Source organism: Hemicordylus capensis, chromosome 5, assembly GCF_027244095.1.
Source record: "Hemicordylus capensis ecotype Gifberg chromosome 5, rHemCap1.1.pri, whole genome shotgun sequence".
NCBI lineage: Eukaryota > Metazoa > Chordata > Lepidosauria > Squamata > Cordylidae > Hemicordylus > Hemicordylus capensis.
In genome coordinates this window covers 256,083,133-256,107,488 of record NC_069661.1, presented here as the reverse complement: position 1 = coordinate 256,107,488, position 24,356 = coordinate 256,083,133, and the positions used below count along the sequence as shown (strand labels likewise).

Genomic DNA, 24,356 nt, shown 5'->3' with positions numbered 1-24,356 from the left:
TTAAAGCCATCTAGGCTAGTGATCATTGCCACATCTAGTGGCAGTGAATTCCACAGATTAATTATGTGTTGTGTGAAGAAATGATTCCATTGAAGAAAAATTACATGGACTACATTTAAGGTGATGGCCTGGGACCCAAGTAGTTCGAGAAGTGGGTCCTTGCGTATGAACCTGCCTGGGCAGCATGATCCCCCTCCGAGGGCTCTGCTGTACAACGATCAGCTCTGTAGGGCCCTGCAACATCACAGTTGTACAATAATTGGGTACAATTATTTTTTCTGTTGTGGCTTCCAGGATCTGGCATAACTTCCCGAAAAAGCATCCATAAACCTCCATCACTTGCTTTCAGCAGATTGTTCTGATTAACCAGTTTTTCTCCATTGCTGCTTCTCAAACAACTCTTCTCTGCTGCTGCTTTTCAGCTTTGGTTGATTTACATTTGTGTGCTGTTTCTAAGGCTTTTAAAAATTGTGTGTTTGGCTTCTTGTGTTTGTGTTAAGTATTTCTATCCCACAGTTTCAGTACAAAATGAAAACTGCACAGAATGACAATTACAAGATGTTAAAGCTATTTAAAGTGGTTTTTGCAAGTTCCAGTCTTCTTCCTTGTATGTTTGTGAGTGATAGCAAGCCAAAGGACTTGACCAGCAGTAGGCAATGTGGAGTTCTTTCTTTATAGCGGGGGACTTGATGCAGAAATGGGACGCATATCAAATGTAAAAGCCAGCAGGCCGAGTGCAATAGGACAGTTTGATTTACCCAGTATTACAGGCAAACCTGTGGATCCAGCATCCATGGTTTTGCGTTCCCCGTGACTGGAGAACTGACACCCGACCTTGGTATACTCAGGGAAAAGGGGGGGATAGGTTAAATTCGTGGGTTGGGTGGGTAGCTGGAAATGGCCTCAGAGGTCCTATCTGGCTGCTATTTTGAGTGCGGGAGCCATTTTGTGGCTCATTTTTAGTTTAAAAAACCCTTTTTTCCATGAAAAATTGCAGAATAATGGCAACATTCAGATTTCTGGGTGGGCATTGCTGGACTGTTGGAGGCCCGTGGAGCACAGCAGGGCCCTTTACTTTGTGTTTTTTTGCTGTTTTTAATGAGATTTTGGGGCCTCCCAGAGCCTAACCCCCACGATCCCATAGACATAAAGACTTGGTATTTGCGGTTTTGCTCTCCGCGGTAATACCGAGGTCCACCTGTCCTCCACTGCCAGTGGAGAATAGCCAGCGCAGCGTAAGCTGGGCCATGGGTCTGACTCGGTGTCTGGCAGCTTCATCTGTTCCTAGGGGTACAAAGAAGAAGGCTGGGGTGTGGAGTTAACACCGACCCCAGAGGGGGAAGCTTGGCCACTTGATCGGAAGTGCCAAGGAAGATCAGGCCAAAGGGTGTCGCTATGGGGAGTGCTTGAGGTCAGACCTCCTGCACACCTTTGAAGCCATAAAGCTCTTGCTTTTATGGGTGGGGAGGCAGCTAACCAGAGGGAGTGAGCTATTGCAGCCTCAGACCTCTGCAGTTCTCTTGGCCAGGTGGTGCTCTTGGTGCCTTCATTGTCCTCTGTTCTTTTTCTGTGGAGTCTTTGGCACAACCCTCTTCTCATACTCTTCTGCAGGCGTTCCTATGCTTGGGTCCCCAGATGTTGTCGGACTATAAATCCCATCATCCCCAGCCATAGTGGCCATCCCCAGCCTAAGTACATACAGCCGAAGTAACAGCATCTTCCTCCCCCATTGACCCCTGCCTCTGGCCTCTCCCTTGTGTCTGATTTCCAGATTGTAAGCTCCTTGCGGCAGGGACCTGGCACCTAATTCTTTGCAAAGCTCCATGTCCATGGCTGGTGGTGCTATATCATAATGAGGAGAGCTGGTCTTGTGGTAGCAAGCCTGACTTGTCCCCTTAGCTAAGCAGGGTCCGCCCTGGTTGCATATGAATGGGAGACTCAATGTGTGAGCACTGTAAGATATTCCCCTTAGGGGATGGAGCTGCTCTGGGAAGAGCAGAAGGTTTCAAGTTCCCTCCCTGGCTTCTCCAAGATAGGGCTGAGAGAGATTCCTGCCTCCAACCTTGGAGAAGCCGCTGCCAGTCTGTGAAGACAATACTGAGCTAGATCGATCAATGCTCTGACTCAGTATATGGCAGCTTCCTAGGTTCCTATGAGTAAAAACCTGTTGCTTTAGCATGCCTCTGGCTGTTTTGTTTTGGCTTGATTCTATTCTGTTAAATGATCTTGCTATCACATTTTTAACAGTTATACTTTTAATTGTCTTAAATGTTGTCCTTGCAAGCTTCTTTGGACACAATTACTAGAAAAGCAGGAGATAAAAGTAGGTTAGTAAAATAAAAAGTGAATTGGGCCATTGCTGCCGCCTCCTAAAATGGGGCAATGCTTGTTTTGTCCACTCTTGGTGAAATGGGTTTAGCAAACCGTTTACTTGGGGCTGCCTATGAAGGAATGAGATCCAAAAAGCAGTTTCCCTCTGTGCATTATTTCCCCCTTCTGTTGTTTCTCTGCACCTTCACTTGCTTTCTGAATAAGAAGGATTTTAAATACGAAATCGGCTTTGTCCCCTTCCTCCCTGAACGGGTGTGTGGGTAGATGCTGGTGGTCTTCAAGTCTGCCCCTATTCTGAAGCGGGCTCTGAAAGTGAAGCAGGCCATGATGCAGCTCTACGTCCTGAAGCTGCTGAAGATCCAGACCAAGTACCTGGGGCGCCAGTGGAGGAAGAGCAATATGAAGACCATGTCTGCCATCTACCAGAAAGTGCGTCACCGCATGAACGACGACTGGGCTTATGGCAATGGTGAGTGTCCCAGAGGCCTTCCTTTCCCGGAAGGGGGGTGGCCGGCTGGGCTGAGCACGCTGTGGTCACTCCTCCCATTTCTGTACCAGCCACTAACAACTTGGTCACATTTAGCTGGACAGCGCACTAGCCATGTTGACCCCTGGCTTACCCTTGTGCCGTGAACCCCATCAGGGCAATTTGTTGCAAATAATTTGCGTTGGTTTTGGAACTTGTCGTAATCGGGCTCAGACGAAATGTGCACGCTGGCCACGATTTGGATGGGAACGACTCTTCTATGGATTCAGAATCCTTTATGTCAGGGTTCCCTAACACTATTCCCTCTAACCGGGATTCCCAGATGTTGTTGACTACAACTCCCAGCATCTCCAGCTACAATGGCCTTTGGCTGGGGATTGTGGGAGTTGTAGTCAACATCTGGGAATCCCTGTTAGAGGGAACGCTGCTTGAGGGGGGGAGTGAGGGATTTAAATCCCCACCCCCCCAGGGTTATCCAGCAGTTTTCATTATACGTCAGAAGTTTTCATTATACCTCTGTGAAACCAGATTTAAAACTCCAGGCTTAATTGCTCAAGTCTCTGGGCTGGATTTGTGATTATCAACTAGCTCTTAGAAAGAAACCTAGTGTGCCAAACTCTTTTTTTAGCCTACTTTCCAGTAGGCTTATGAGATCACCCAGCATTCTGTGTGTGTGTCTCTGTGTGTGTGTGTGTGTGTGTGTGTGTGTGTGTGTCTCCAACAACTTTGCAATGCCTGAACCAATGTGAACAAAGCCAGGTACAATTGTAGGAACACATAGGGACACCTCAACGGTATAGTTTGTGATGATGTCATTCATCCCCATCCAAATGATGAACGCATGGACTTTTGAGCCGCAAGTGCACTAATTTGCGGACTGTCTAACCCATTTGAACCAAATTGAGTTCAACTGCAGTGAGTGACACACAGGGACACCTCAGTGGCATAGTTTGTGATGATGTCATCCACACCGATCCAAGATGGCGGATGCATGAACATTTGAGGTGCAAGAGATTTAACTTGTGGACAAATTTAGTCCAGTTGTAGAGACAGTGAAAGGGAAGTAGGCAGATTAGTTCTTACTACAACAGCTACTAGAACAACTTGTTTTTTTTAAGGAGAAGAGAAAGGAGCAGCAGTGACTTTTGCATGTGCCATGTTCCATGCTGGGTTGGCTGGCTGGCCTAGGTGGCTGACGAGGGAGCTGTTTCTCTCCAGTTACCCTCCTGCTTAGCCTTCTCCAAAGAACCCAAACACGGCCTCGGAGTCTAACCACACATGATGCTAAACATGTCACTTCTGACTCTTGTGTGGGGTGGGGCTCCCCAACTTAAAATAGAAGCTGGGGGTGGGATCCATCAGTGTTGGGACTGCAGTGGGTGAGGAGGGTCAGATAAATGCATAACACACCGTGACTGAATATATAAAAGAGGAATGCTCCAGACATAAACTAATCATCCCCAATTCTTTTATATATTAGACATATCAGAGCTAAAGTAACAGTCCCACTTGATGTAACAAAGTGCATAAAAATAGAGTCCAAAATTCTCAAACAGATGCATAGTTCAATAGGCGCTTGGGTGTAAACAGTTCTTATCTTGTAGTCCTGATGGTTGAATTACTTATATTATCTCCACCTCGAACAAACTGAGAAGGAGACTGCTTTACTGGGAATAAGAATGCACTATTAAAACATGATGAGACGTTTTCTCCCTATTGGATTCAACTGGTTTTGAACCCCATCAGTTGACTATCAGGACGACAAGTTAAGAACTGTTCACACCCACGTGCCTATTGAACTATACATCTGTTTGAGAATTTTGGACTCTATTTTTATGCACTTCGTTACATCAAGTGGGTGAGGAGGGGGTCATTAACTCCTTCCATCCATGCTGAAGTCCTGATGAAGGTGGCCCCTCCTCAAACTGCAGTGAGCCCCAGGAGGGAATTTTGGGTTCCAAGTTTGTCAGATGTGTTTCTGAAACACAACATGAAAGCCATTCTTCTCACTAAGAAAGCTTAAGAAGACTCTTTCCCCACCCACCCCCAGGCCTCTCTGGGGTGCCCCAGCCCTCTGATCACAGAAAGAACCTGTCCACTGTTAGAGCAATCCTCTCTGTAGCATGGTCAGTGTGGCTGGTGCGAGGGTGACACTTCTGAGTGAGTCAGTGCCAGGGTGGGCCTTGCCAGCACTCTCAGGGTTCCGTACACAGATACAGTGTCCAATTATTATTATTATTATTATTATTATTATTATTATTATTATTATTAATTAAAAAAAAACATTTATATCCCGCTCTTCCTCCAAGGAGCCCAGAGTGGTGCACTACATACTTGAGTTTCTCTTTCACAACAACCCTGTGAAGTAGGTGAGGCTGAGAGAGAAGTGACTGGCCCAGAGTCACCCAGCAAGTCTCATGGCTGAATGGGGATTTGAACTCGGGTCTCCCCAGTCCTAGTCCAGCACTCTAACCACTACACCACGCTGGCTCACATATGTATACACATACAACGTCTGAAGTGGGCTACTGGAGCAAATGACTGGATAAACTGCAATTGCAGAACTTCCATGTGGACATTTATGACACTCCTTGTTGTAGGGAAGCACTGTGCATTTTATGGAAGTACTGGGCAGAAATGTGTTGGGCTTGTGTGTAGTGAGTGTTTGCACAATCTCTACCTGTTGCATCTCTGCCCAGATGCTTCCCCCCACGCCCACATTCCAAAGTCAAGCTGAAAGACCAAGGCAAAGTGAAGGTGCATGGAGCCCAATTTGTAAGTAAGCCTTGTAGGCAGGGCTGGGCAAACTCTTAACTGCTTACACATGTCACAGAAGTTGAGGCAGGAGCCTTAAATTAGGATTTTCAGTTGTGCTCCAAAAAGCATGGGAATTGAAAATGTGTGTGTTCTCATCTTAAGCTGGAGGGCTTTTAAAATGATGAATTTACTATGGTGGGTAGCAGCTGTCAAGCAGAATTGTACCACTGAGTTATGGGTCCTCCCTGTAAATGGGAACAATCACAGCTGGGATTAAGGTGTTGGTATCAGCACAGTGCTGAGAGAGATCTTGGTATCTGAGTATCCCATGCCACGTCCTGGCTTTTTAGACATGGGCATTCCGTCATGAGACAGCTCTTCCCATATCACCACTGACAGAGCCAGAAGTGATCTTTCTGTATTGTAGAGAACTGAAGTCTCTTTTTTTGTCGTCATTCTTCTTGCCTCCCTGATACATAGATATTGATGCACGACCATGGGACTTCCAGGCAGAAGAATGCACTTTACGGGCCAATATTGAAGCCTTCAATAGCCGGAGGTATGATAAACCCCAGGACTCTGAATTTTCTCCAGTGGACAATTGTTTACAGAGCGTCTTGGGGCAGCAGCTGGAACTTCCCGAAGATTTCCATTACTCTTATGAACTGTGGCTTGAGAGAGAGGTCTTCTCACAGCCCATCCATTGGGAAGAACTGCTGCACTATCAGTGATGGTGCTGAGCAACAACACTGAGCCAATGCCATCTCGTGCCAGAGAAGTGGTGCTGTGTCCTGAGGAAAGGGAGAGCTCTTCCTGTGTTTGGGGATCCTTATGTTGTTGTCTGGCAGGAAACCTTTTATAATTAGTTTAAATGTCAGTCACTCTAAATGTAATGCCCTCATCTTGGTCAGAATGTTCCCTTTTCATCCCTGACTACTACAGTCTCTGTAAATAGGCCTGCTATTGGCAACTGAGGTTCTGATCCATTTACACTGATCTACCTTATGTAGATCACTGTGACTGCCTTTAAATATTATATATTTGAAGATCTGATTATTGATGGATTTCCAGACATGCTTGTCTTGGTGTAAAGGTTGTTGCATTTTTCACATTTTCTGAGACCAGGTCGCTCCCACAAGCAATTTCCATTTCCAGATTGCCTCATGTGTCCACCTTTTTTAGAGCTGTGGTACCACCTGCGTCATCCTTTCCTAGCAACCGTACATTGGAAACTCCATGGCTTGTCTAAAGACAGGTGTGTGTCAATCAGACCTGTGAAAGCTGTATTTCAAGGGTATCCCGGCATGGAAATCACCTGTGGAAGTGATTCTTGAAACTTTTAAGAGACTCAGTCCTCACAGATGTAGTTGGGGGGTCTGGTTATAACTTAGGGGCTCGTATGTGTGTGTGTCCCAGTATGAAATATTCCTTATGCTTCTTCAATAATTTGTGCATGTTATAGGAAATGTTCTCCTTTTCACATTTGAGGATGTTTTTGTACATCACAAAATCTGCCCCCAGGTGGGTGATACATGGGATCTCCCAGGGACTATCTTGGGATGTGTAAATGCCACATACTTGGGATATGGCAGTAGCTAGAGGGGTTGCTGACCCAACCAAGTTCTGACACACAACAGCTAGACAGCCCTGTACTTAGCCTGAGACATTTAGGTTTAACATAAATCTATGCATACTGGAGGGTGTGTGAGACAGTTTTACATGACAAATGTGCAACACAACAAAGCCGCCTCTATTGCAAATTGCAAGAAAGAACGAGAGGATTTCCAATCTCCCTCCATTCCCATCAGCCTGAAATAGTAAGTGCATTGGCCAGAATGTCTGGATGATTTTCCATACTACCTCTTAAAGGCACAGCTTTATTCCCCTGTTTGAAGAAAAATGCAAATGTCTTCTGTAAATGGGCAATGCATATATTTATCACCCAATCAGATGTGTGCACTACAAACTCCAGAAATAGTTCTCCACATTGTTGGTATGACTGGCAGCCAAGTGTGCCTGCTATGCATTCTAGTCAAACATCTGCACTGGAGATCCCTTGCGTCTTTAAGCAGTTGTGTGAGAATTGGCCTTTCTGCCTGAACTCTTCGTGCAGAGCAAAAAAAAATTTTTTTAACCTAATTTTATTGGGGGTGGTTCTTATTTGGAAACCCAACATTCATTTTTATTGTAGCAGCATGTACCAGTATATGCTAGACTAAACTGCACATCACTTATGTTATCACTGTTTATCAAGAATACACACAGCTTCAAGAGTACATGTCTTTCTGTTACTGTAGAATGAGAATGTTTGTTTCCTAGTGTGAATTGTATCAACAAAGCATTTTTTCCAAGGAAATGGCTATATTGAGTCATCAAATTTTTAAGCACAAGTGTCCAAGAATAAAGACAACTCCTTAAAAAGATGTATGTGTATCATTCGAGTCTGTCAGTACAGTGCTAATAAATAGTGCTAATAGCTGCAGCAGAAATATTTTCAACTACTGTAAGAATGTCCTGCATTAGTTAAAAATTTTCTAGGGGTTTGTTTTTTTGAGAGACATGTGGACCCTGAAGTGGGAATGTTTCCACAGAAAGTTCATGAGGAAATGCACGTTTTAATTCTTTTTGGTCTAGATATTCATGGCCTAGAAATTGACGATTTTCTGCTCCCCTGTTTTCTTAGTCTCCTGTCTGGTAGCCATGATCACTGTGTGGATCTAGAAGGGAAATGGCCATGAATTGCCAGGAAGCAACAGTGGGAGAAAGCAGGATGTGCTCTTTTTTCCCCCCTGGGTTCAGTTTAGCAGAAGCAAGAAAAACCTGCTGTACACTATCCACATCATTGCCTTTTGATATATATTTGTCTGTTTATTTATTTAACATATTTTTATACCACCCAAAACTTGAGTTTCTATACCAGGAATAGCCCAAGTGATTATTCTATTTTTTGTTCCTGTAGTGAAAAGATGTAGGGATGTGCAATTTGATTCACCCACGAATCAATTTGGGTCAAATCCCAGGTGATTCAGATTATTTGACCCCAAATCAAAATGCCCTGAAAACACCCAATTTGACCCAAAATCTATTCTGTTGGGGGAAAACAGGCCTCAAAAGGGTGCTTCTGACCAGGGAGACCTGGTCTTGCCCATTGGAATTGGCGGGTAGACCAACCCTCCACGTGGGACTTCGCACTCCCAACTTAGTGCATAGTCGGGTAGCGGGCAGTGTTCCCTGCCAGGGGGATTCCCAGATGCTGCTGTTGACTACAACTCCCAGCACCCCCCCGTCAGAGGCCATTGCAGCTGGGGATGCTGCAACGTTGTAGTCAGTAACATCAGGGAACACAGGTGGTTTGGGGATTGCAAAAGAAAAGCTGCAGTCATGGAGGAGGGAGGAGGATTTTATTTACTGTTTTATTTATTTATTTGATTTATATACCGCCCTTCCAAAATGGCTCAGGATGCGTTCATCTTCTGGAAGGAGGGGCTGCTGGTGCTTTTTCTGCCCGGAAGGGCAGAATGAATGAACATGAATATAAAATAGCACCCCCGCCCCTCTTTCCCTCAGGCGACCGTTGGAGGCTCGAGACGGGGGGGCGCGCGCCCCCCCCCTTCTCCCGCAACTATTCACATCGTCTTCTCCCGCCACTATTACTTAATGCGCACGCGTAGACTCCGGGAGCGCGAGGTACGCTCGTTGATCGGCAACGCGAAATAGCCCCTCCCCTTTACCGTGGTAACGGAGCCAAGGGGGAGGTAAACAGGAGGCAGGCCCCTCCCTCCCTCCCTCCCTCCCTCGAGAAGCCCCGCCCAGTGAGCTGGAGGGAGGCAGAGGCGCGTGCGCCTACCGGTGTGGCGCGCGCTCAGCTTCGGGCTGGGAGCGGAGCGTTGGCCGTTCGCAGGTGAGCCCCTTCACGTGTAAACTGACCGGACCTTTGCGACACGTGTAACTGGTCGCGCACGTGGGAATTGGGGCTTTTGTGTTGGGGTGTCGAGGGGACCAAATCGGGTCGCAGCAGGGCACAGCTTGGCTGGCGAATGCTTGGCGCCACTTCTGGGTCAGGAGCGGTCCGGTGTGTGAGGGTTGCCCGCTGACCGCACTCGGAGGAAGAACACACTCACTCAGCAGATCCGCCGCCCCGGCCTGGCAGGCGCTTCTGCCCTTAACAGCAGCTTGATTTGCAGGCATGATGAGCGGGTGAAGCTTTTGAGGGCAGGGACGGGAGATGGCCAAGACTGCCGCACACCGCTGTTAAAGGTATAGCTGCAGAGGCGGGTTGAAATTATGGCAACCCTGAAGGTATGAGCGTTGCTATACGGTGGGCAGAGGCAGTGGTGTGATGGTCACTCCCCCCCCCCCCGCAAGGTGATTGTGTCTTTAACAGCAGTGTGCGGGGCAGAAATTCGACGGGTGAAGCTTCTGTTGCCTCTCTATGGCAGGAGGAGGACTGCAGCTGCTACTGAATTTATGTCTGCCCTGCAGTTGTAGCCAGGAGCCCTGCCAGGAGGGGAAAGTGCTCAACAAAAATCTAGCCATGCCTACAAACTAGGGTTGCCATAGTTCCAACCAACCTCTGTAGCTGCCTAGCAGTCTAGACCGGGGGTAGGCAGGCAGCCTTGGGTCCCCAACGCTTGTTGAACTACAACTCCCATCATCCCTAGCCAAAACTGTTCAACAAGGGCTGGAGAGCCAAGGTGGTCTACTGCTGGTCTAGGCAGAAGGTCCGACTCCCCCTGCCCGCCCATCCTCCAACCCTTCTTAAACGCTGAAGGGATGGCATTTCTCCTCCACCCTCCATCCTTTGGCAGTTCTCAGTCATCAGGGATTCAGTGAAAGGCGGGTTTCGAGGGACGATAGCGATGGTGTGTCAGGGTCGCACAGGGCAGCAAGCCCTCTTTTGCAGCTTAGTACGAGACTCTGTTCCTGATGGGTGTTACTGTATAATATTTCCAAACAAATATTTTGTCTCATTCATACATCACCTTGTTTAGGCGGACAGCTAAGATCTTCTCAACTGCTTTTCTTGACACAAGCCATTGTGGCAGGCGATGATGGGGACTCAACAGGTGGGGACCCAAGGTTGGGCCCCCTGCTATATAGCATCCTAATCAAAAGTCTATCCTGTCAATCCAGTCGACTTAATTCTCACATCAGATATCGCTCCAGGTCACTGGAGTTCTGGTGTGCATGGTCCAAAACTGCACAGCTGATGTATAAATGCATAAAGCAGTCTCTTATTCATTTGCAGAAAATAACTCCTCCTGCTACAACACACACGTATCACATTTCACGGTCCAGATTCCTGTTCCGTTGCTCCCATCTCCATGCTTAAGAGATCTCCATATTGTTCAAGGGAGAAGTTTAGTATAGCAATCGAGACGCTGGGAGTTGTAGTCCACCACATCTGGGGACCGAAGGCTGAGAACCTCTGAGCTAATCTGATGCAGCTCTTTCGCTTTGAGGATTTGCACCATGATTCTTTGGGGGGAGGGGGGCGTGGCTGGAAGCAGTCGTGCAGTGCATTGGATCTCTGTTGTCCCCATATGTGGATGGAGGCAACTGGAGGTTCGGAGGGAGGGGGCTCTGCAGCATGCCCAGGTACCTTCTTGCGCCCCATGATGGGGTGCCATAGGAAGAACAGGCACCTGCCTTTTCCAGCCAGGAGGCTAGGCAGCTTGTGATTAATGCAGCCAGAAGCCTTTTGAGGTGAAGGCCACTGTTCTTGACTAAAAGTGGTGAATAAATCAAATACAAGAGCAGGGAGCGTCTGCGTTGGGCCATGAACCCACTTGGAGTTTTGGTTGGGTCTTCTCGTTCTCTAGAAGGCTTATTTTGGAGGAAACGAGAAGTTATCCTGTGATTCTTGTACAAAATGTGTAATCCACCAATACTTTTTTACATTGCAGGCACTACTCATTCTGTGCCCCTTTCAGCTGTTTTGCTTTGGGAGCAGACACAAAATGGTTGCCAATCCAGCTGACTAAAAGGATAGCACGATGGTAATGTATAAACCCACCATTCTCAGTGTCTCAAAGCAGGCAGGCCTAAGGGTTAGGGAGTGATCAACAGCAGGGGTTCTCAGATTAATAACTTGTTCATAAACGATCTAGAAGTTGGGGTGACCAGCAAAATGGCCAAATTTGTAGATGCCACTAAACTATTTAGGGTAGTGAAAGCCACAACAGATTGTGAGGAACTCCAAAAAGATCTCTCCAGACTGGGGGACAAAATGACAAATGCAATACATTGTAAGCAAGTGTAGAATGATGCACATTGGGGTGAAAAACACCATCTTCACATATACGCTGATGGGATCTGAGCTGTCAGTGACTGACCAGGAGAGAGATCTTGGCGTCGTGGTGGACAGCTCATTGAAAGTGTCGTCTCAGTGTGCAGCAGCTGTGAAAAAGGCTAATTCATTGGATCAATACATTTGGAGTACTGCATACAGCTCTGGTCACTGTATCTTAAGAAGGATATTGTAGAACCGGAAAAAGTGCAGAAGAGGGCAACCAAGATGATCAGGGGCCTGGAGCACCTTCCTTATGAGACTAGGCTACAGCATCTGGGGCGCTTTACCTTGGAAAAGAGGTGACTAAGGGGAGGCATGATCAAAGTGTATAAAATTATGCATTGGGTGGAGAGAGTGGACAGAGAGAAATTTTTCTTCCTCTCTCACAGCATTAGAACCAGGGGTCATCCCATGAAACTGAAGGGCAGGAAATTTAGGACCGATAAGAGGAAGTACTTTTTCACACAGCACATAATTTGTCTATGGATTTCCTTGCCACTAAATGTGGTGTTGGCCACCAGCTTGGATGGCTTTAAGCGGGGCTTAGACAGATTCATGGTGGACAGATCTATCAATGGCTACTATTCTGGTGGCTGTGGGCCATCTCCAGGCTCAAAGGCAAGATGCCTCTCAATCCCAGTTGCAGGGGAGAAACCGTAGGAGAGAGGGCATGCCTTCATCTCTTTCCTGTGGCTCCCCAGAAGCATCTGGTGGGCCACTGTGGGAAACAGGATGCTGGACTAGATGGGCCTCCTTGGGCCTGATCCTGCAGGTCTGCTCTTATGTCCTTAATGAGTCTTCGTGGATGAGTTTTGACCACAATTAGTTTGATGGGTTTTTTTAATATAATAAACTTGAGAAACAACTTACAATTGAACTAACTGTAAAGTAAAATTTCTTGTTTATATCTGCAGGAAAATTGTAGCTTCTGTTTACTCCACCCCATGCCTCTAGGCTTTACCCAAGTTTGTTTTTGCCGCAGAAAGTCTGTTGTGGTAGACTCAGCCTAGAGCACAAAAGTCTACTTGGTGGCAGCAGTTAAACTGGAAATTGCCAGGGAGATCTGTGTCACCTGTTAGCAGTGGTGTGGATCCTCCACACCCTGCTTATCAAGGCTGTATGTGGAACAACTCAATGGTGGTTAATTCCCTAGAAGCATCTACAGGTAGGGCTGGAAAAGACCCCTGAGCCTGGAACTCTGGAGAGCTGCTACCAGTCAGAGTAGACAGCACTGAGCTTGATGGACCAACAGTCTGACTCAGTAAAAGGCAGCCTCATGTGCCCAAATGGAGCTTGCAAATAAGGAAGGAGAGTTTCAGCTCAGGAGAACAACGCCACAAGCTCTGAAGAGGTCAGGGCAAAGTTATCCCTGCACCTACCCAAGGCTTAGGCCAGCACCCTGCTTGCTCTTGGGACTGTCCATTCAGGCAGGAGGTAGCCTCAAACTCTCACCCCAAGGACTTTCTGTTGTCAAGTAGACCTCTCCCACAGTTCTGTAGAAATGGACTCACCCACAATTCTTGATTGCTACTACATTGTTAATGACCAAGCTAATCCAGAAGGTCATTCGGCACCATGACAACCCTGCGAGGTAGGTAGATAGCTATCCCAAGCAGACAAGAAGTGGAGGTGAAGGAAGGCCAGGCAAACTATTTCAAAGTCACCAGCTCCGAGGTCTGCTTTGCTTTCTTAAGAAGCTCAGCACAGATTTGCTTTCTTAAGGAAACCAGCACTGAGTTTTCTGTACACCACTTCTGCACCCAGCTGAACACTCCCCAGCATCTGTTTTGAGTTCCTACACACCCAGGGGATTAGTGTTCCCCCAGCTCTGAATCAGCCCTTTCCTAAGGCCATGCAACTGAATTCATGGCTGACCAAGCATCCTGAGCAAAGAACCCTCCTCGGGCCAACGTCAGACCTCTCTCATTCTTTCTTTGTCAGTGGTGCCCAAAGGCTGGTTCACCACTAACAGAGCATCATGGAGCTGTCAAAAATACAGCAATAGGCAACCAAAATGATCAGGGCAGGAGTTCACAACCTGAGGTCCTCAGATGTTGGATTACAACTCCCATCATCCCCAGCCACAATGGAAAGAGATGGAAGGGTCGCCGGAAGAGCTCATGGCATCAAATAAAGCTCCCAGAATCAGGGAGTTCTTGGAGAACAAAAAGTCCAGGGGAAATAGGTAATATATACTGTCCTGTTCCCCCAACCAAAAATGGCAAGGGACAGAATACAGTCCACACTGTTGCAGTACTCCAGCTGTGGCCACACTATAGATTTCTATAAGGGCATTATAATATTAGCATTTTTGTTTTAAATCCCCTTCCTAATGATTCCTAGCATGGAATTAGCCTTTTTCACTAATGTGAAAAAGACTAATTCCGCACACTGAGACGACACTTTCACTGAGCTGTCCACCACGATGCCAAGATCTCTCTCCTGGTCAGTCACTGACAGCTCAGATCCCATCAGCGTATATGTGAAGTTGGTGTTTTTTGCCCCAATGTGCATCATTCTACACTTGCTTACATTGTACTGCATTTGCCATTTTGTCGCTCAGTCCCCCAGTTTGGAGAGATCTTTTTGGAGTTCTTCACAATCTGTTGTGGATTTCACTACCCTAAATAGTTTAGTGTCATCTACAAATTTGGCTATCTCGCTGGTTACCCCAACTTATCAATCGTTTATGAACAAATTAAAGAGCACTGGTCCCAGTACTGATCCCTGGGGGACCCCACTTCCTACCTACCTCCATTGTGAAAACTATCCATTTATTCCTACTCTCTGTTTTCTGTCCTTTAACCAGTTACAAATCCACACATGAACCTGACTCCTTATCTCATGACTGCTAAATTTACTCTTAGCCTTTGGTGGGACATTTTGTCAAAAGCTTTTTAGAAGTCCAAGTATACTATGTCAACTGGATCACCTTTATCCACATGCCTGTTGACACTCTCAAAGAACTCCAAAAGGTTAGTGAGGCAAGACGTTCCCTTGCAGAAGCCATGCTGGTTCTCCTTCAGCAAGGCCTGTTATGTTTTTGTCTTTAAATGTGCTTTCCATCAATTTACCTGGCACCGAAGTTGAGCTGACCAGCCTGTAATTTTGCTGATCCCCCCCAAATCCATTTTTGAAAATCAAAATCACATTGGCTACTTTCCAGTCCTCTGGTACAGAGCCTGATTGTAGTGTTACATATTTTAACTTATAAAAATATAAGTTACATATTTTTGCTAGGAGATCAGCAATTTCACATTTGAGTTCCTTCAGAATTCTTGGGTGGATGCCATCTGGCCCTGGCAATTTGTTAATTTATAGTTTTTCAAGATAGGTTAGAACATCTTCCCTTGTCACCTCGAATTGGCCCAATTCTTCAACCTCCAAGCCTGAGAAGCGTAGTTCCAGAGCGGGTATATGGTCAGTATCCTCCGCCATGAAGACAGATGCAAAGAACTCATTCAGCTTCTCAGCAGTCTCCTTATCCTTAATATTCCCTTTCACACCCTCATCATCTAAGGCGCCAACCGTCTCCCTGGTAGGTTTTCTATCTATCTATCTATCTATCTATCTATCTATCTATCTATCTATCTATCTATTGGATTTATATACCACGCTTCCAAAATGGCTCAGGGCGGTTTACAAATTAAAACAAACCACTAAAACAATAAAGAGGTAAAACAAATTAAAAACAATATAACAACAATTAACAATTTAAAAACATTTTAAAACAACAATTAAACAATTACAGTGATTAAAAGCCCCCAAATTAGTTAAAATATTAAAACAAATTTTAAAACCCTGGAAAGCCAGGCCAAACAAATACATTTTAAGGGCTCTCCTGAAGGCTAATAGAGAATTCAAATTGTGGATTTCCGCAGGGAGCGCATTCCACAGCCCCGGAGCAGCTATAGAGAAGTCCCGCCACCGAGTCGCCACAGGGTGGCAACTGGAGATGAACCTCCTCAGAAGACCTTAATGTGCGGTGGGGATCACACAGAAGAATATACTTCTGATATAGAAGTTTTTGTTATTTCCCTTGACACTTCTAGCTATATGCTCCTCAAACTCTCTCTTTGCATCCCTTATTGTCTCCTTGCATTTCTATTTTTGCCAGAGTTTATGTTCCTTCCTGTTATCTTCATTTGGGCAGGGCCTCCATTTTCTGAAGGAAGTCGTCTTCCCTTTTATAGCTTTCCTGACTACAAGTTAGCCATGCTGGTATCCTCCTGAACTTGGTGGTACCTTTCCTCCTTCTTGGTATACATTCCAACTGAGCTTCTAGTATTGTGTGGTTTTGAATATGTCCCATGCTTGCTGGACCCTCTTGGCTTTCTGGACCCTCCTGACTTTCCCTTTCAGCTTCCTTTTTACCAGTCCCCTCATTTTTGAGGAGTTTCCTCTTCTGAAGTTCGTTGCATCTGTGTTGGACTTCCTTGACAATTCTCCACTTGCATATATGCTGAATTGGATCACACTATGTTCACTGCTACCCAATGGTTCTGCAACTCTGACATCTCTCACCAGGTCCTGGGCACCACTCAGGATTAAGTCCAAGGTCGCCATCCCTCTGGTTGGTTCCATGACTAACTGCTCTAAGGCACAGTCATTTCGCACATCTAGAAATTTGGCCTCTCTTTCATTACCTGAATGTGAATTTACCCAGTCTATGTGTGGGTAGTTGAAGGCACCCATTATTACTGCCCAGTCTCTCTTTTACTCTTCTCTTATTTGCTTCTCCAACTCCAGGTCACCCTCAGCATTGTGTTCCGGAGGTTGATAGCACGTCCCTAGTAACACATTTCCTTTCAGGACTTAAGAGTCCTTGATTATCACTTTTAGCAACTCCTTGTTCATCCTCAGGTCTTGTTCTTTCCAGTCCTTAGTGATTTCCTTTCTGCAGAGATTTCACCTCTTTGGCAGTGATTTTAACAGCTCTGTGCCAGCAGTTCTTCAGTTCTGAAGTCTCTCACCAGACTCCGATTTTTTCAGCTTGGACTGCAGCTTCAACTACCTCTTGGACTCTCTTCTTCAACTCTAACTCTTCTGACTTTCTCCAGGACTCTTTCTCTCAAAACTTCCAAACTCAACTCTTTCCAGCTTCAGCTCTGACGGACTAACTCTCTATCTATAGACACATTTTTGCCCCAACAGTTTTTCAAATAATCCAATTAGTACAACTCCAAGTTCCCTCCATTTCCCAAAATATAACAATATAATTAAAATTCCATTTCCTTCCAAAATCCAACCAGTACATTGCATCATCCTTAACTGAAACTTGCTTTCCAGAAGCCATGAACATTTGACCCTGTCAGTTTTGTTTTTTAACATAGGGACTTGCAAGCACAGAATTCCTGTTTACAATAATGAAGAGGTTTGGGCCTCATTCATTCACACAGGGGTTCTTAATCTTTTTACACACTATGTATTATCAAGTATTATCTTGATAATACATAGGACCCCCACCATATTTATACTGTGATAAATTAGAGTAAAAATTAGAGTTTAAAAATGGACTCGGCATAGTTGTTTTCAAGAACTTTACTCTGACTAACCTGAAAACAAATTAAAAACAGTGCAGCAAAGATTTTGCATTAAAAAGCTCTGTGCTACTTCCGTATGCACTGCTGGGAACAGTAAAGTCCATTGTACTCTGGTTTTTCTTGTCAACACTGAAGGTATAATTAAAATTTAAGAAAAAGAGATGTACTATATTTTATTATAAATGCTATTTTGAGGGGAGCTACCTTTAATTATATATTTAATTTTCTGTGGGCTACCTTGATGTACAACATAGATCCCCATGGGGCCCATGGACCCTAGCTTGAGAACTCCTGCTTTCTAGGTAACTGACGAGGTGAAGTCAGGCAAGGACTCAGGGCTCTTGCTCCGTCTGGGGCTAGGCTTTCCTCCTTCCTGCTCCTTCCTCCGGAGGGACAGGGACTTCTGCTTCCTTGGCCTGTTGCCTGCGGCCTCACCTTCCAAGATTAACTCTTTCTTCTTTTTGGCTTTTCAGGGAAGCGGGGGCAAAGGCAAGGGCAAGGGCAAAGGCAAGGGCAAAGGCAAAGGTGGGAAGAAATCCAAAAAGGCTGCCAACGAGGTGGACATCCTGAGCCCAGCGGCCATGCTGAATGTCTACTACATTGCCCACAATGCTGCTGCCTGCTTGGAGTATCGTGGCTTCCCGTGGCCCGGCTCTCCGAAAAAGAAAGGGAAGAAGCGGAAGTAGGACACCAACACTGGGAATGCTGCAGGTCTGGGGAGAGATGAAGAGCCCCTTCACAGGGGAGGAGGACTTTGGTGGGACCAGAACCAAGCGCCATCCATCCACTCAGGTTTCTTGCTTTGCCATCGTCACCGTTGCGGCCAGGAGGGAAAGCCTCTGCTTCCAGCTGTGTTAAGGAAGTAAACCTAGTTGCTTTGAGATGCCTCTTGTGGCACTGCAGTGTATGCTTCGTTGCCACAGGAAATGGCCTGCAGAACCCTCCAGCCCTGAGTCCAGTGCCTTATACACCAGGTGTGGGGAGGGCAGCCGGGATTAGCTTTGCACTGAGTGTTTGTGGTGCTTCTGTAGCATGCATGTCCCTTGTGAAAGTGCCGCTGCTGCTGCTGCTGCTGCTGCTGCTGCTGCTGCTGCTGCTGCTGCTGCTGGTGGTAGTTCTCCGTAGTTTAAACCAAGCAGCAGGTACTGCTCATGGGTAGGGATGTGCACAAAAGGTGATTCAGAGTCCGAATCGTGGCACACCCCTTTAAAATGAAGGGATTACACATCCTTTTTAACATGGAGGAGAGCAGGTCCATACCTACTCCTCCACTGCACACCACCACTTCTGAAATCACAGCGCGCCCCACAACTATCTGCGTGCACCGGCGGTGCTCTCCCCCAGCTGCCTCCATGCAGCACCGGCACGCACATGGTCTCTGCGCATGCCAGTGTTGTGTGGGGGCAGCTGGGGGAGCGCTGTGATTATGGAAGTGGCGGAGGGGCAGATATGGACCTGCTCTGCTCCGTGTTAAAGGGGATGTGTGATCCCTCCATTTTGAAGGGATGCGCTGCGATTCCAAATCGTGTTTCATGCACACCCCTACTCATGGGCCTTGCAGGACCCAGGACATAGAGAGTTTTCTCTCCAAAGCTAAGTAGCTGTGCGAAAGCTAAGCAGCCAGCCCAAGTATAACGGCAGTTCAACCACCACCACCACCCCGGGGCAGCTTGATTCAAGGGGCACCACCATGCTGAGAGCTGTGCTGGGGCCAGCCTCTCACACTGCTTCCCACACAGCTGGCTTCTTGAGAGCAAGTCCTAGAGCCCTTTGGGACACCCTCGAGGATTTGAGGGCACAGGCTAGGAGGCAAGAAAGAAAAGAAAACTGATGCCCGTCAGAGCCAGTTGCAGTCACCAGCATTTTGCCCTGAGCAGGCTCACTGCACGGGTGAAGAAGCAAGCCAGTATACTGTGTAACAGGTGAGTGCTGGGAATGCTTCCATGGCCACATGGAGGAGAGGGGTGATCTTCCGCAGTCTCCCCTCGCCGCTCTCAAATATATGCTCCTTATGCTGTTCTTTATCCTTCGGGACATACTTTAGGGGGCACTGGCAGCTGCAGAGGAAAGGGTGGGTGGTGGCGGCGGCCAAAAATCACCCCACCCCTCCCCTCCTTGTGCATCCAGAAGCATTGCTCGTTCATGACTGTTAGTATGTTGGGCTAGATCCAGGATCATTATTGGACCATTAACCTTCTTGAGAATTCCAGACGGGGGGGGGGTCTTTACCAGATAGAGACGTAACATTCTCTGTGACTTGGCTGGTTAAGGAAAGCAAAGCCACATGCCCAGGACCGGTCAGTGTGTGCTTGGACCATCAAGGATTAGATGTTGGAAGCTGAATTTGCCCCATAGGAAAAAGGAAATCAGCTGGCCACTGTGCCAGGATTTCCCTTGGATGGGATATGAAGCAGGGTGTGTATGTGTGGGTTGCCTGATTGGCTCAGGGGTTGTCTCAACAGATTTCCAGGAGTTCAGGCTTGAAACAGTCATCCCAGCAGAGAGGATTTCGCACCTGTCTGAGCTGCAGGGTAATGGGCCACAAAGACTCAGGGATGGGGGTTGCGGGGAGGGAATTGTGCCAACCTGGAATCGCAAGCATGCCAGGAAGTGCCCCTCTGTACTTGCCAAGGCTCACTCAGGCCAGCCAAAGCAGAGGTGGCCCCTTCCTCTTCAGGGGTGGGACTTTGCAGGCCTGGTTTTCTGGGGCCATCTCCTGGGGCAGCCTCTGTCCCTACAGCTGTGTTCTAATAACATGCCACTCAGGAAATCAGCAGAAGAGCCCAGAGGTTCAGAGAGGGAGAAGTGGCCTAGCCTTGCCTTCTTCCTCTCCCCTCACTTTCTGCCAGGGATAGCAGGTGCTGGCTGACAAGTGTGTTTTGTGCCTTTTTGATGGAGAGGATGTTGTAAGGGGCATTCGGCAAGTGGGCACTCTTTGTAGCTAGCAGATCTGGTCCACTTCCCAGTTCCACCCCTCTTTGCTGTTAAGCATGCCCTCCTATATACAGTGCATACGTTCAGAAATATCTTTGGAGGCCAGGTCGAGGTGGATGGTACCATTAGGGTCCAAATAGGTTTTGACACGTTAAAACAACAACAAAGCTGGTGCTGTATAGACTCGTGTAAGGTTGTCCAACTAGAAGCCTGCAGACTTACCTGCACTTTCCTCAGTGGCTGCCAAGAGCTGCCAATGTGAGGCCCGAAGGGTGCTGTAAATGTGTTCCAGTCCAGGCATAGGTGCCTAGCATGCATCGTAACTCCCTTATGGGCATACGCAGATTGGAAAAGAGGCTCATGCCACCCTTCCTACGTTGGCCATAATCCAACCTGCAATTATGTGAGTCTTCCCCATTGAAATCAGTGGAGCGAATGCGTGCCCAACTCTGTGCTGGATTGTGGCCATTAGGAGTCTCACTTTTCCTGTCCCCGTCTTGAGGAAAGTAGTCTGTAGGTCTCCAGGGCTCTATTGAACAATTCCTTATGTACTGTGAATTGTTCACAAGACGTTTTGCATCTTTAGAAAATGTTTTCTTATTAATGGCTCAGAATTATGTTCTCATACAAGTGTTTGGTCTGCACATGGATTAACAGTGTGGACAACACAAGCCTCGGCCTTCTGGCGCGTATCCTGGCTTACTAGCTCCGATTGATCGGGAGCTTGAGTGGGAACGGGGAAGAGCTAGAAACACTGCAGTTTGCTGATAGGAACTTGGGAGTTGCTGGGCATCATTTGTCCTTGTTAATTGTTGCCTGAAAGAGGTGTGGCTGGAAAGGAAAGTATTGACATATAGAAGTAAGATTAACAAAGTGGCCCAACAGCAAATACTAGAGTTGACCCTAGAAGATGGGAGACACAAGTGGACCAGGACAAAAAGGAAACGGAAAGGCAGGTTTCTTAGGGAGGGTGGGAGAGGAAGCATTCCCTTATTCACAGATCTGGGTGTCAATAAGAAGACATATTAGGCTGGTTCACACAATCCTCAATGGGGTAGGAGAGGCATCCTACCCAAGTTTGGGAGCTGTGTGCGGTCCCACTTGCCAGTCGTCTGTGAGTAAAAAGCCAGGGAGGAAGGGGTTGTCTCCTGAGCAGCAAGTGGGCTGGAGGGCTTTTCCTCCTACCCAGCAACTCTACCCTGCTCTTTAGCAAGATAGGACTCCAAGCCCTCCGACTCAGCTGTCGCTTAGCAGACAATCCCTTCCTCCCCCTGGCTTTTTATTATCGGAGGTCAGGAATGCACACCGCTCCCCTACATAGGTAGGCTGCGTCTCCTACCCTAATTAGCATTGTGAGAACAGCCCTTTTGGCTTTCCAAAGCAGCAGATGGGCTTATCACCTTGATAGATTAGATGGGTCCTGTATTCCTGAAGTATTTCCTTTCCCCATCTTGGCTGGGGATATTTAACTACAGGAAAGGAGTGTGCTAAACCTGTCCTCCCATTGTACCCAGACAAGCTCCTGTCTGAATCCACGCACTGCAGACCGGACACAGCATGCCTACGGACTGGACTCCGGTCCCCGCAGCATGGCTACTCTGTTGAAAGGCACCGCAGAGAGTCAGGGGTTGGCCCCTCGCTTGGCCCCTTTCAGGGACTTCACCCTTGTCAGCAACACATTCCCCTGCTGAGGAGAATGAGCCTGTTTGGGTTTGGGATTAAGCAGAACCTGCATGGCTCCCCGTTTGTTTCCTTTGCTCTGTTTGCATGCTCCCGCCCCTTGCCAAATCTCACAAAGCTTTTGCCCAGCATGCAACTGATGTGTACGTGGTTTCATCTGCAGAGGCCAAAAATGGCCAACTCTTTGTCCAGGGCTGTAATCGGCAAGGTATTTATTCTGCTGTGGTCCTAAGGCAGCGGTCCTCAACCTTTGATCCCCAGATCTTATTGGACTACAGCACCCATCACCCCCAGCAGGCAATGATGGGAGTTGTAGTCCAACTACAACTGGAGATCCAAGGTTGGGAACCCCTGTCCGACAGCAATGAGTTATTTGGTTTCAGGCCTCATGACCATGCAGAGCCGCAATGATTTTGAACCTGCTTCAAAACGATGAAATGGATATGGTAGAAGCAAAATGTAAAAGAGGAACATTGGTGGAATTGTTATTATTTGTTAGCTTGTTTAATGTCCAAATCTTAGATTTGATTAGTTGTATAACTATTTGTAGATAATAAAACTTCACTCAGAAGTGTCCCTTCCACAGTGATAGTTCTGTGCTGGTTTCTTGTTCATCCAGGGAGACCAAAACTGATGGTTTTCAAGCCTCTGCAATTTGCCTTTTCATTGTATGTAGTAGCTCATTGCCAGGGTACAGTTCCTGACATTCTGCATCAGGAACCTTCTGCATCGGCGGCGCTCCCCTTCCCCAGAACTCCCAACGGAGCCGCAGCCAGGCATGGGAGCACCCAACCGGAGCAGCTGCTCGTCTGGGCAGCCGATCCAGCCACCCAGCAACGAGCAACTGCTCATGTACAGGGAGAGCGGGTGTGAAGCGCCTCTATGTGTTCCAAATGCAAAGCACACGGCCAAGTTTGAATTATTACAGTTGCTCCTCCTGCTGTGTTCTTGGTTTTTGCACCATTTCCTGTCAGCTGTGGAGACCAGTGTAGGCCAAAAGAGCACTCCCAGGCTCTGTTATCAGGGCAGCCTTGATATCCCCTGAAGAAAGATGGGACCTCGGAGCCTTGGGTGGAGTGCCTGGCCGTTGGCACTCCAAGCCTGTCTGTCCCACAGTAAGGGGAGGAAGAGAGTTGCCAACAGAACCAGGGGTGGAACGTGCCGCTACCTTGTCTCCTGCTTCCAACAGATCTGAAAGACCAGGTTGTAAGGCGGCACTCTTGCCATGACCCTGCACACCGCCCTGTATTAGCACTGCATGCCACTGAGGCTGGGCTTACCATGAATCCAGGTAAATGAGGCTGTGGCATAACAGGGAGCTAGGGCCTTACCTTGAGGGGCATTGCATTGGTTCAGAAAGAAATCTAGGGGATTCCGAGAAATCCCCCTCTTTTTGTACAAGCCCTGGGTGAAGGCTTTTGACTACATCACCGCAAGTGGGTCAGGGAGGGTTTAGGGTAAAGGGGTTGGGGGCACCCTTGTGCAGGTGCATGGTCACTCAATGCACAGGTTACCTTCACACCTTACACAGGTGTCACCTAGAATCAAGGACCTGTCAGTTGGAGACTCTTCCAGGATTGCCAACTTTTCTGCAGAGGCTTTGTACTTGTGCCTTCCAGCCCAACACACAGAAATTAAGCAGGAGGAGCTTTTCATAGCATGGAAGTGGTGCTATGTTGCAGTTAAAAGCATAGGAGCAGAGCCAGTAAAAATCAAAAACATAGCAACGCACACACACCCCAAACCAAAAACCTGGCCATGTAGCAATTAGGATTGCCAACTAAGGCTTCAACAAATCAACAAGGGAGAAAGGACAAGCTTACTCTTGTCACTCTTTTCAAGGGTTTGGTTTCTGGCTGACTAGCGGTTTGTGTATTCGACAGAACAGTTTGGGTGGGGGATGAGCTCCAGGTGATTCACACAGCTTGTGGGAGGGGCCACATTCCTGGAGTGGCTCATTTTGGAAAGCAGTTGTTGAAGACAAGGCTCAGACCAGAGGAACTGTGCAAACAAGAGTTTGCTAACAGATGTCAAAGGAGTTTGGCGTGGAGTTTAGTGGGGAAGTGTGCGGGCAGACCCAGAAGCAGTCCCTATTCATCTCAAAGGAGATACTCTGCATGAGGAGAAGGTGGGTATTACCCCAGCGTAATATTCTTGAAAGACAGAGCTTAAAACCTTTACTTAGCTGACAACTGCAGCAAAGACCTAGCTTTCAAGTAAACAAGCTCTCTATATTCTAACCTGCCAATAAAACCAGTTCTGAAGGTAGCCTGCCAGCAGGGGAGGGGCTGCTTCCCAGTGTACTGCAGAGTGTCACACGCATGACTATTTG

The 24,356-nt window shown here is 47.3% G+C and overlaps 2 protein-coding genes across 7 annotated transcripts in view; both read left to right on the top strand.

The window, feature by feature from the left end:
* The window catches only part of STRIP2 (striatin interacting protein 2), a 57,168-nt gene extending 49,170 nt beyond the window's left edge, over positions 1–7,998 (top strand). For all 6 annotated transcript variants that reach the window (XM_053255538.1, XM_053255534.1, XM_053255533.1 and 3 more), the window contains 2 exons: positions 2,596–2,800; positions 6,056–7,998. In XM_053255538.1, coding sequence (XP_053111513.1) covers positions 2,596–2,800; positions 6,056–6,306 — 456 coding nt within the window. In that variant the 3' untranslated portion in view covers positions 6,307–7,998. The remainder of the gene's footprint in view (positions 1–2,595; positions 2,801–6,055) is intronic.
* A 1,356-nt stretch (positions 7,999–9,354) lies between these two features.
* On the top strand, positions 9,355–22,607 carry SMKR1 (small lysine rich protein 1). The gene is made up of 3 exons (XM_053256983.1): positions 9,355–9,476; positions 11,482–11,574; positions 17,884–22,607. The coding sequence occupies exons 2-3, from the start codon at positions 11,572–11,574 to the stop codon at positions 18,094–18,096; spliced, it is 216 nt and encodes a 71-aa protein (XP_053112958.1). The 5' UTR covers positions 9,355–9,476; positions 11,482–11,571; the 3' UTR covers positions 18,097–22,607.
* The last annotated feature ends 1,749 nt before the right edge of the window (positions 22,608–24,356 follow it).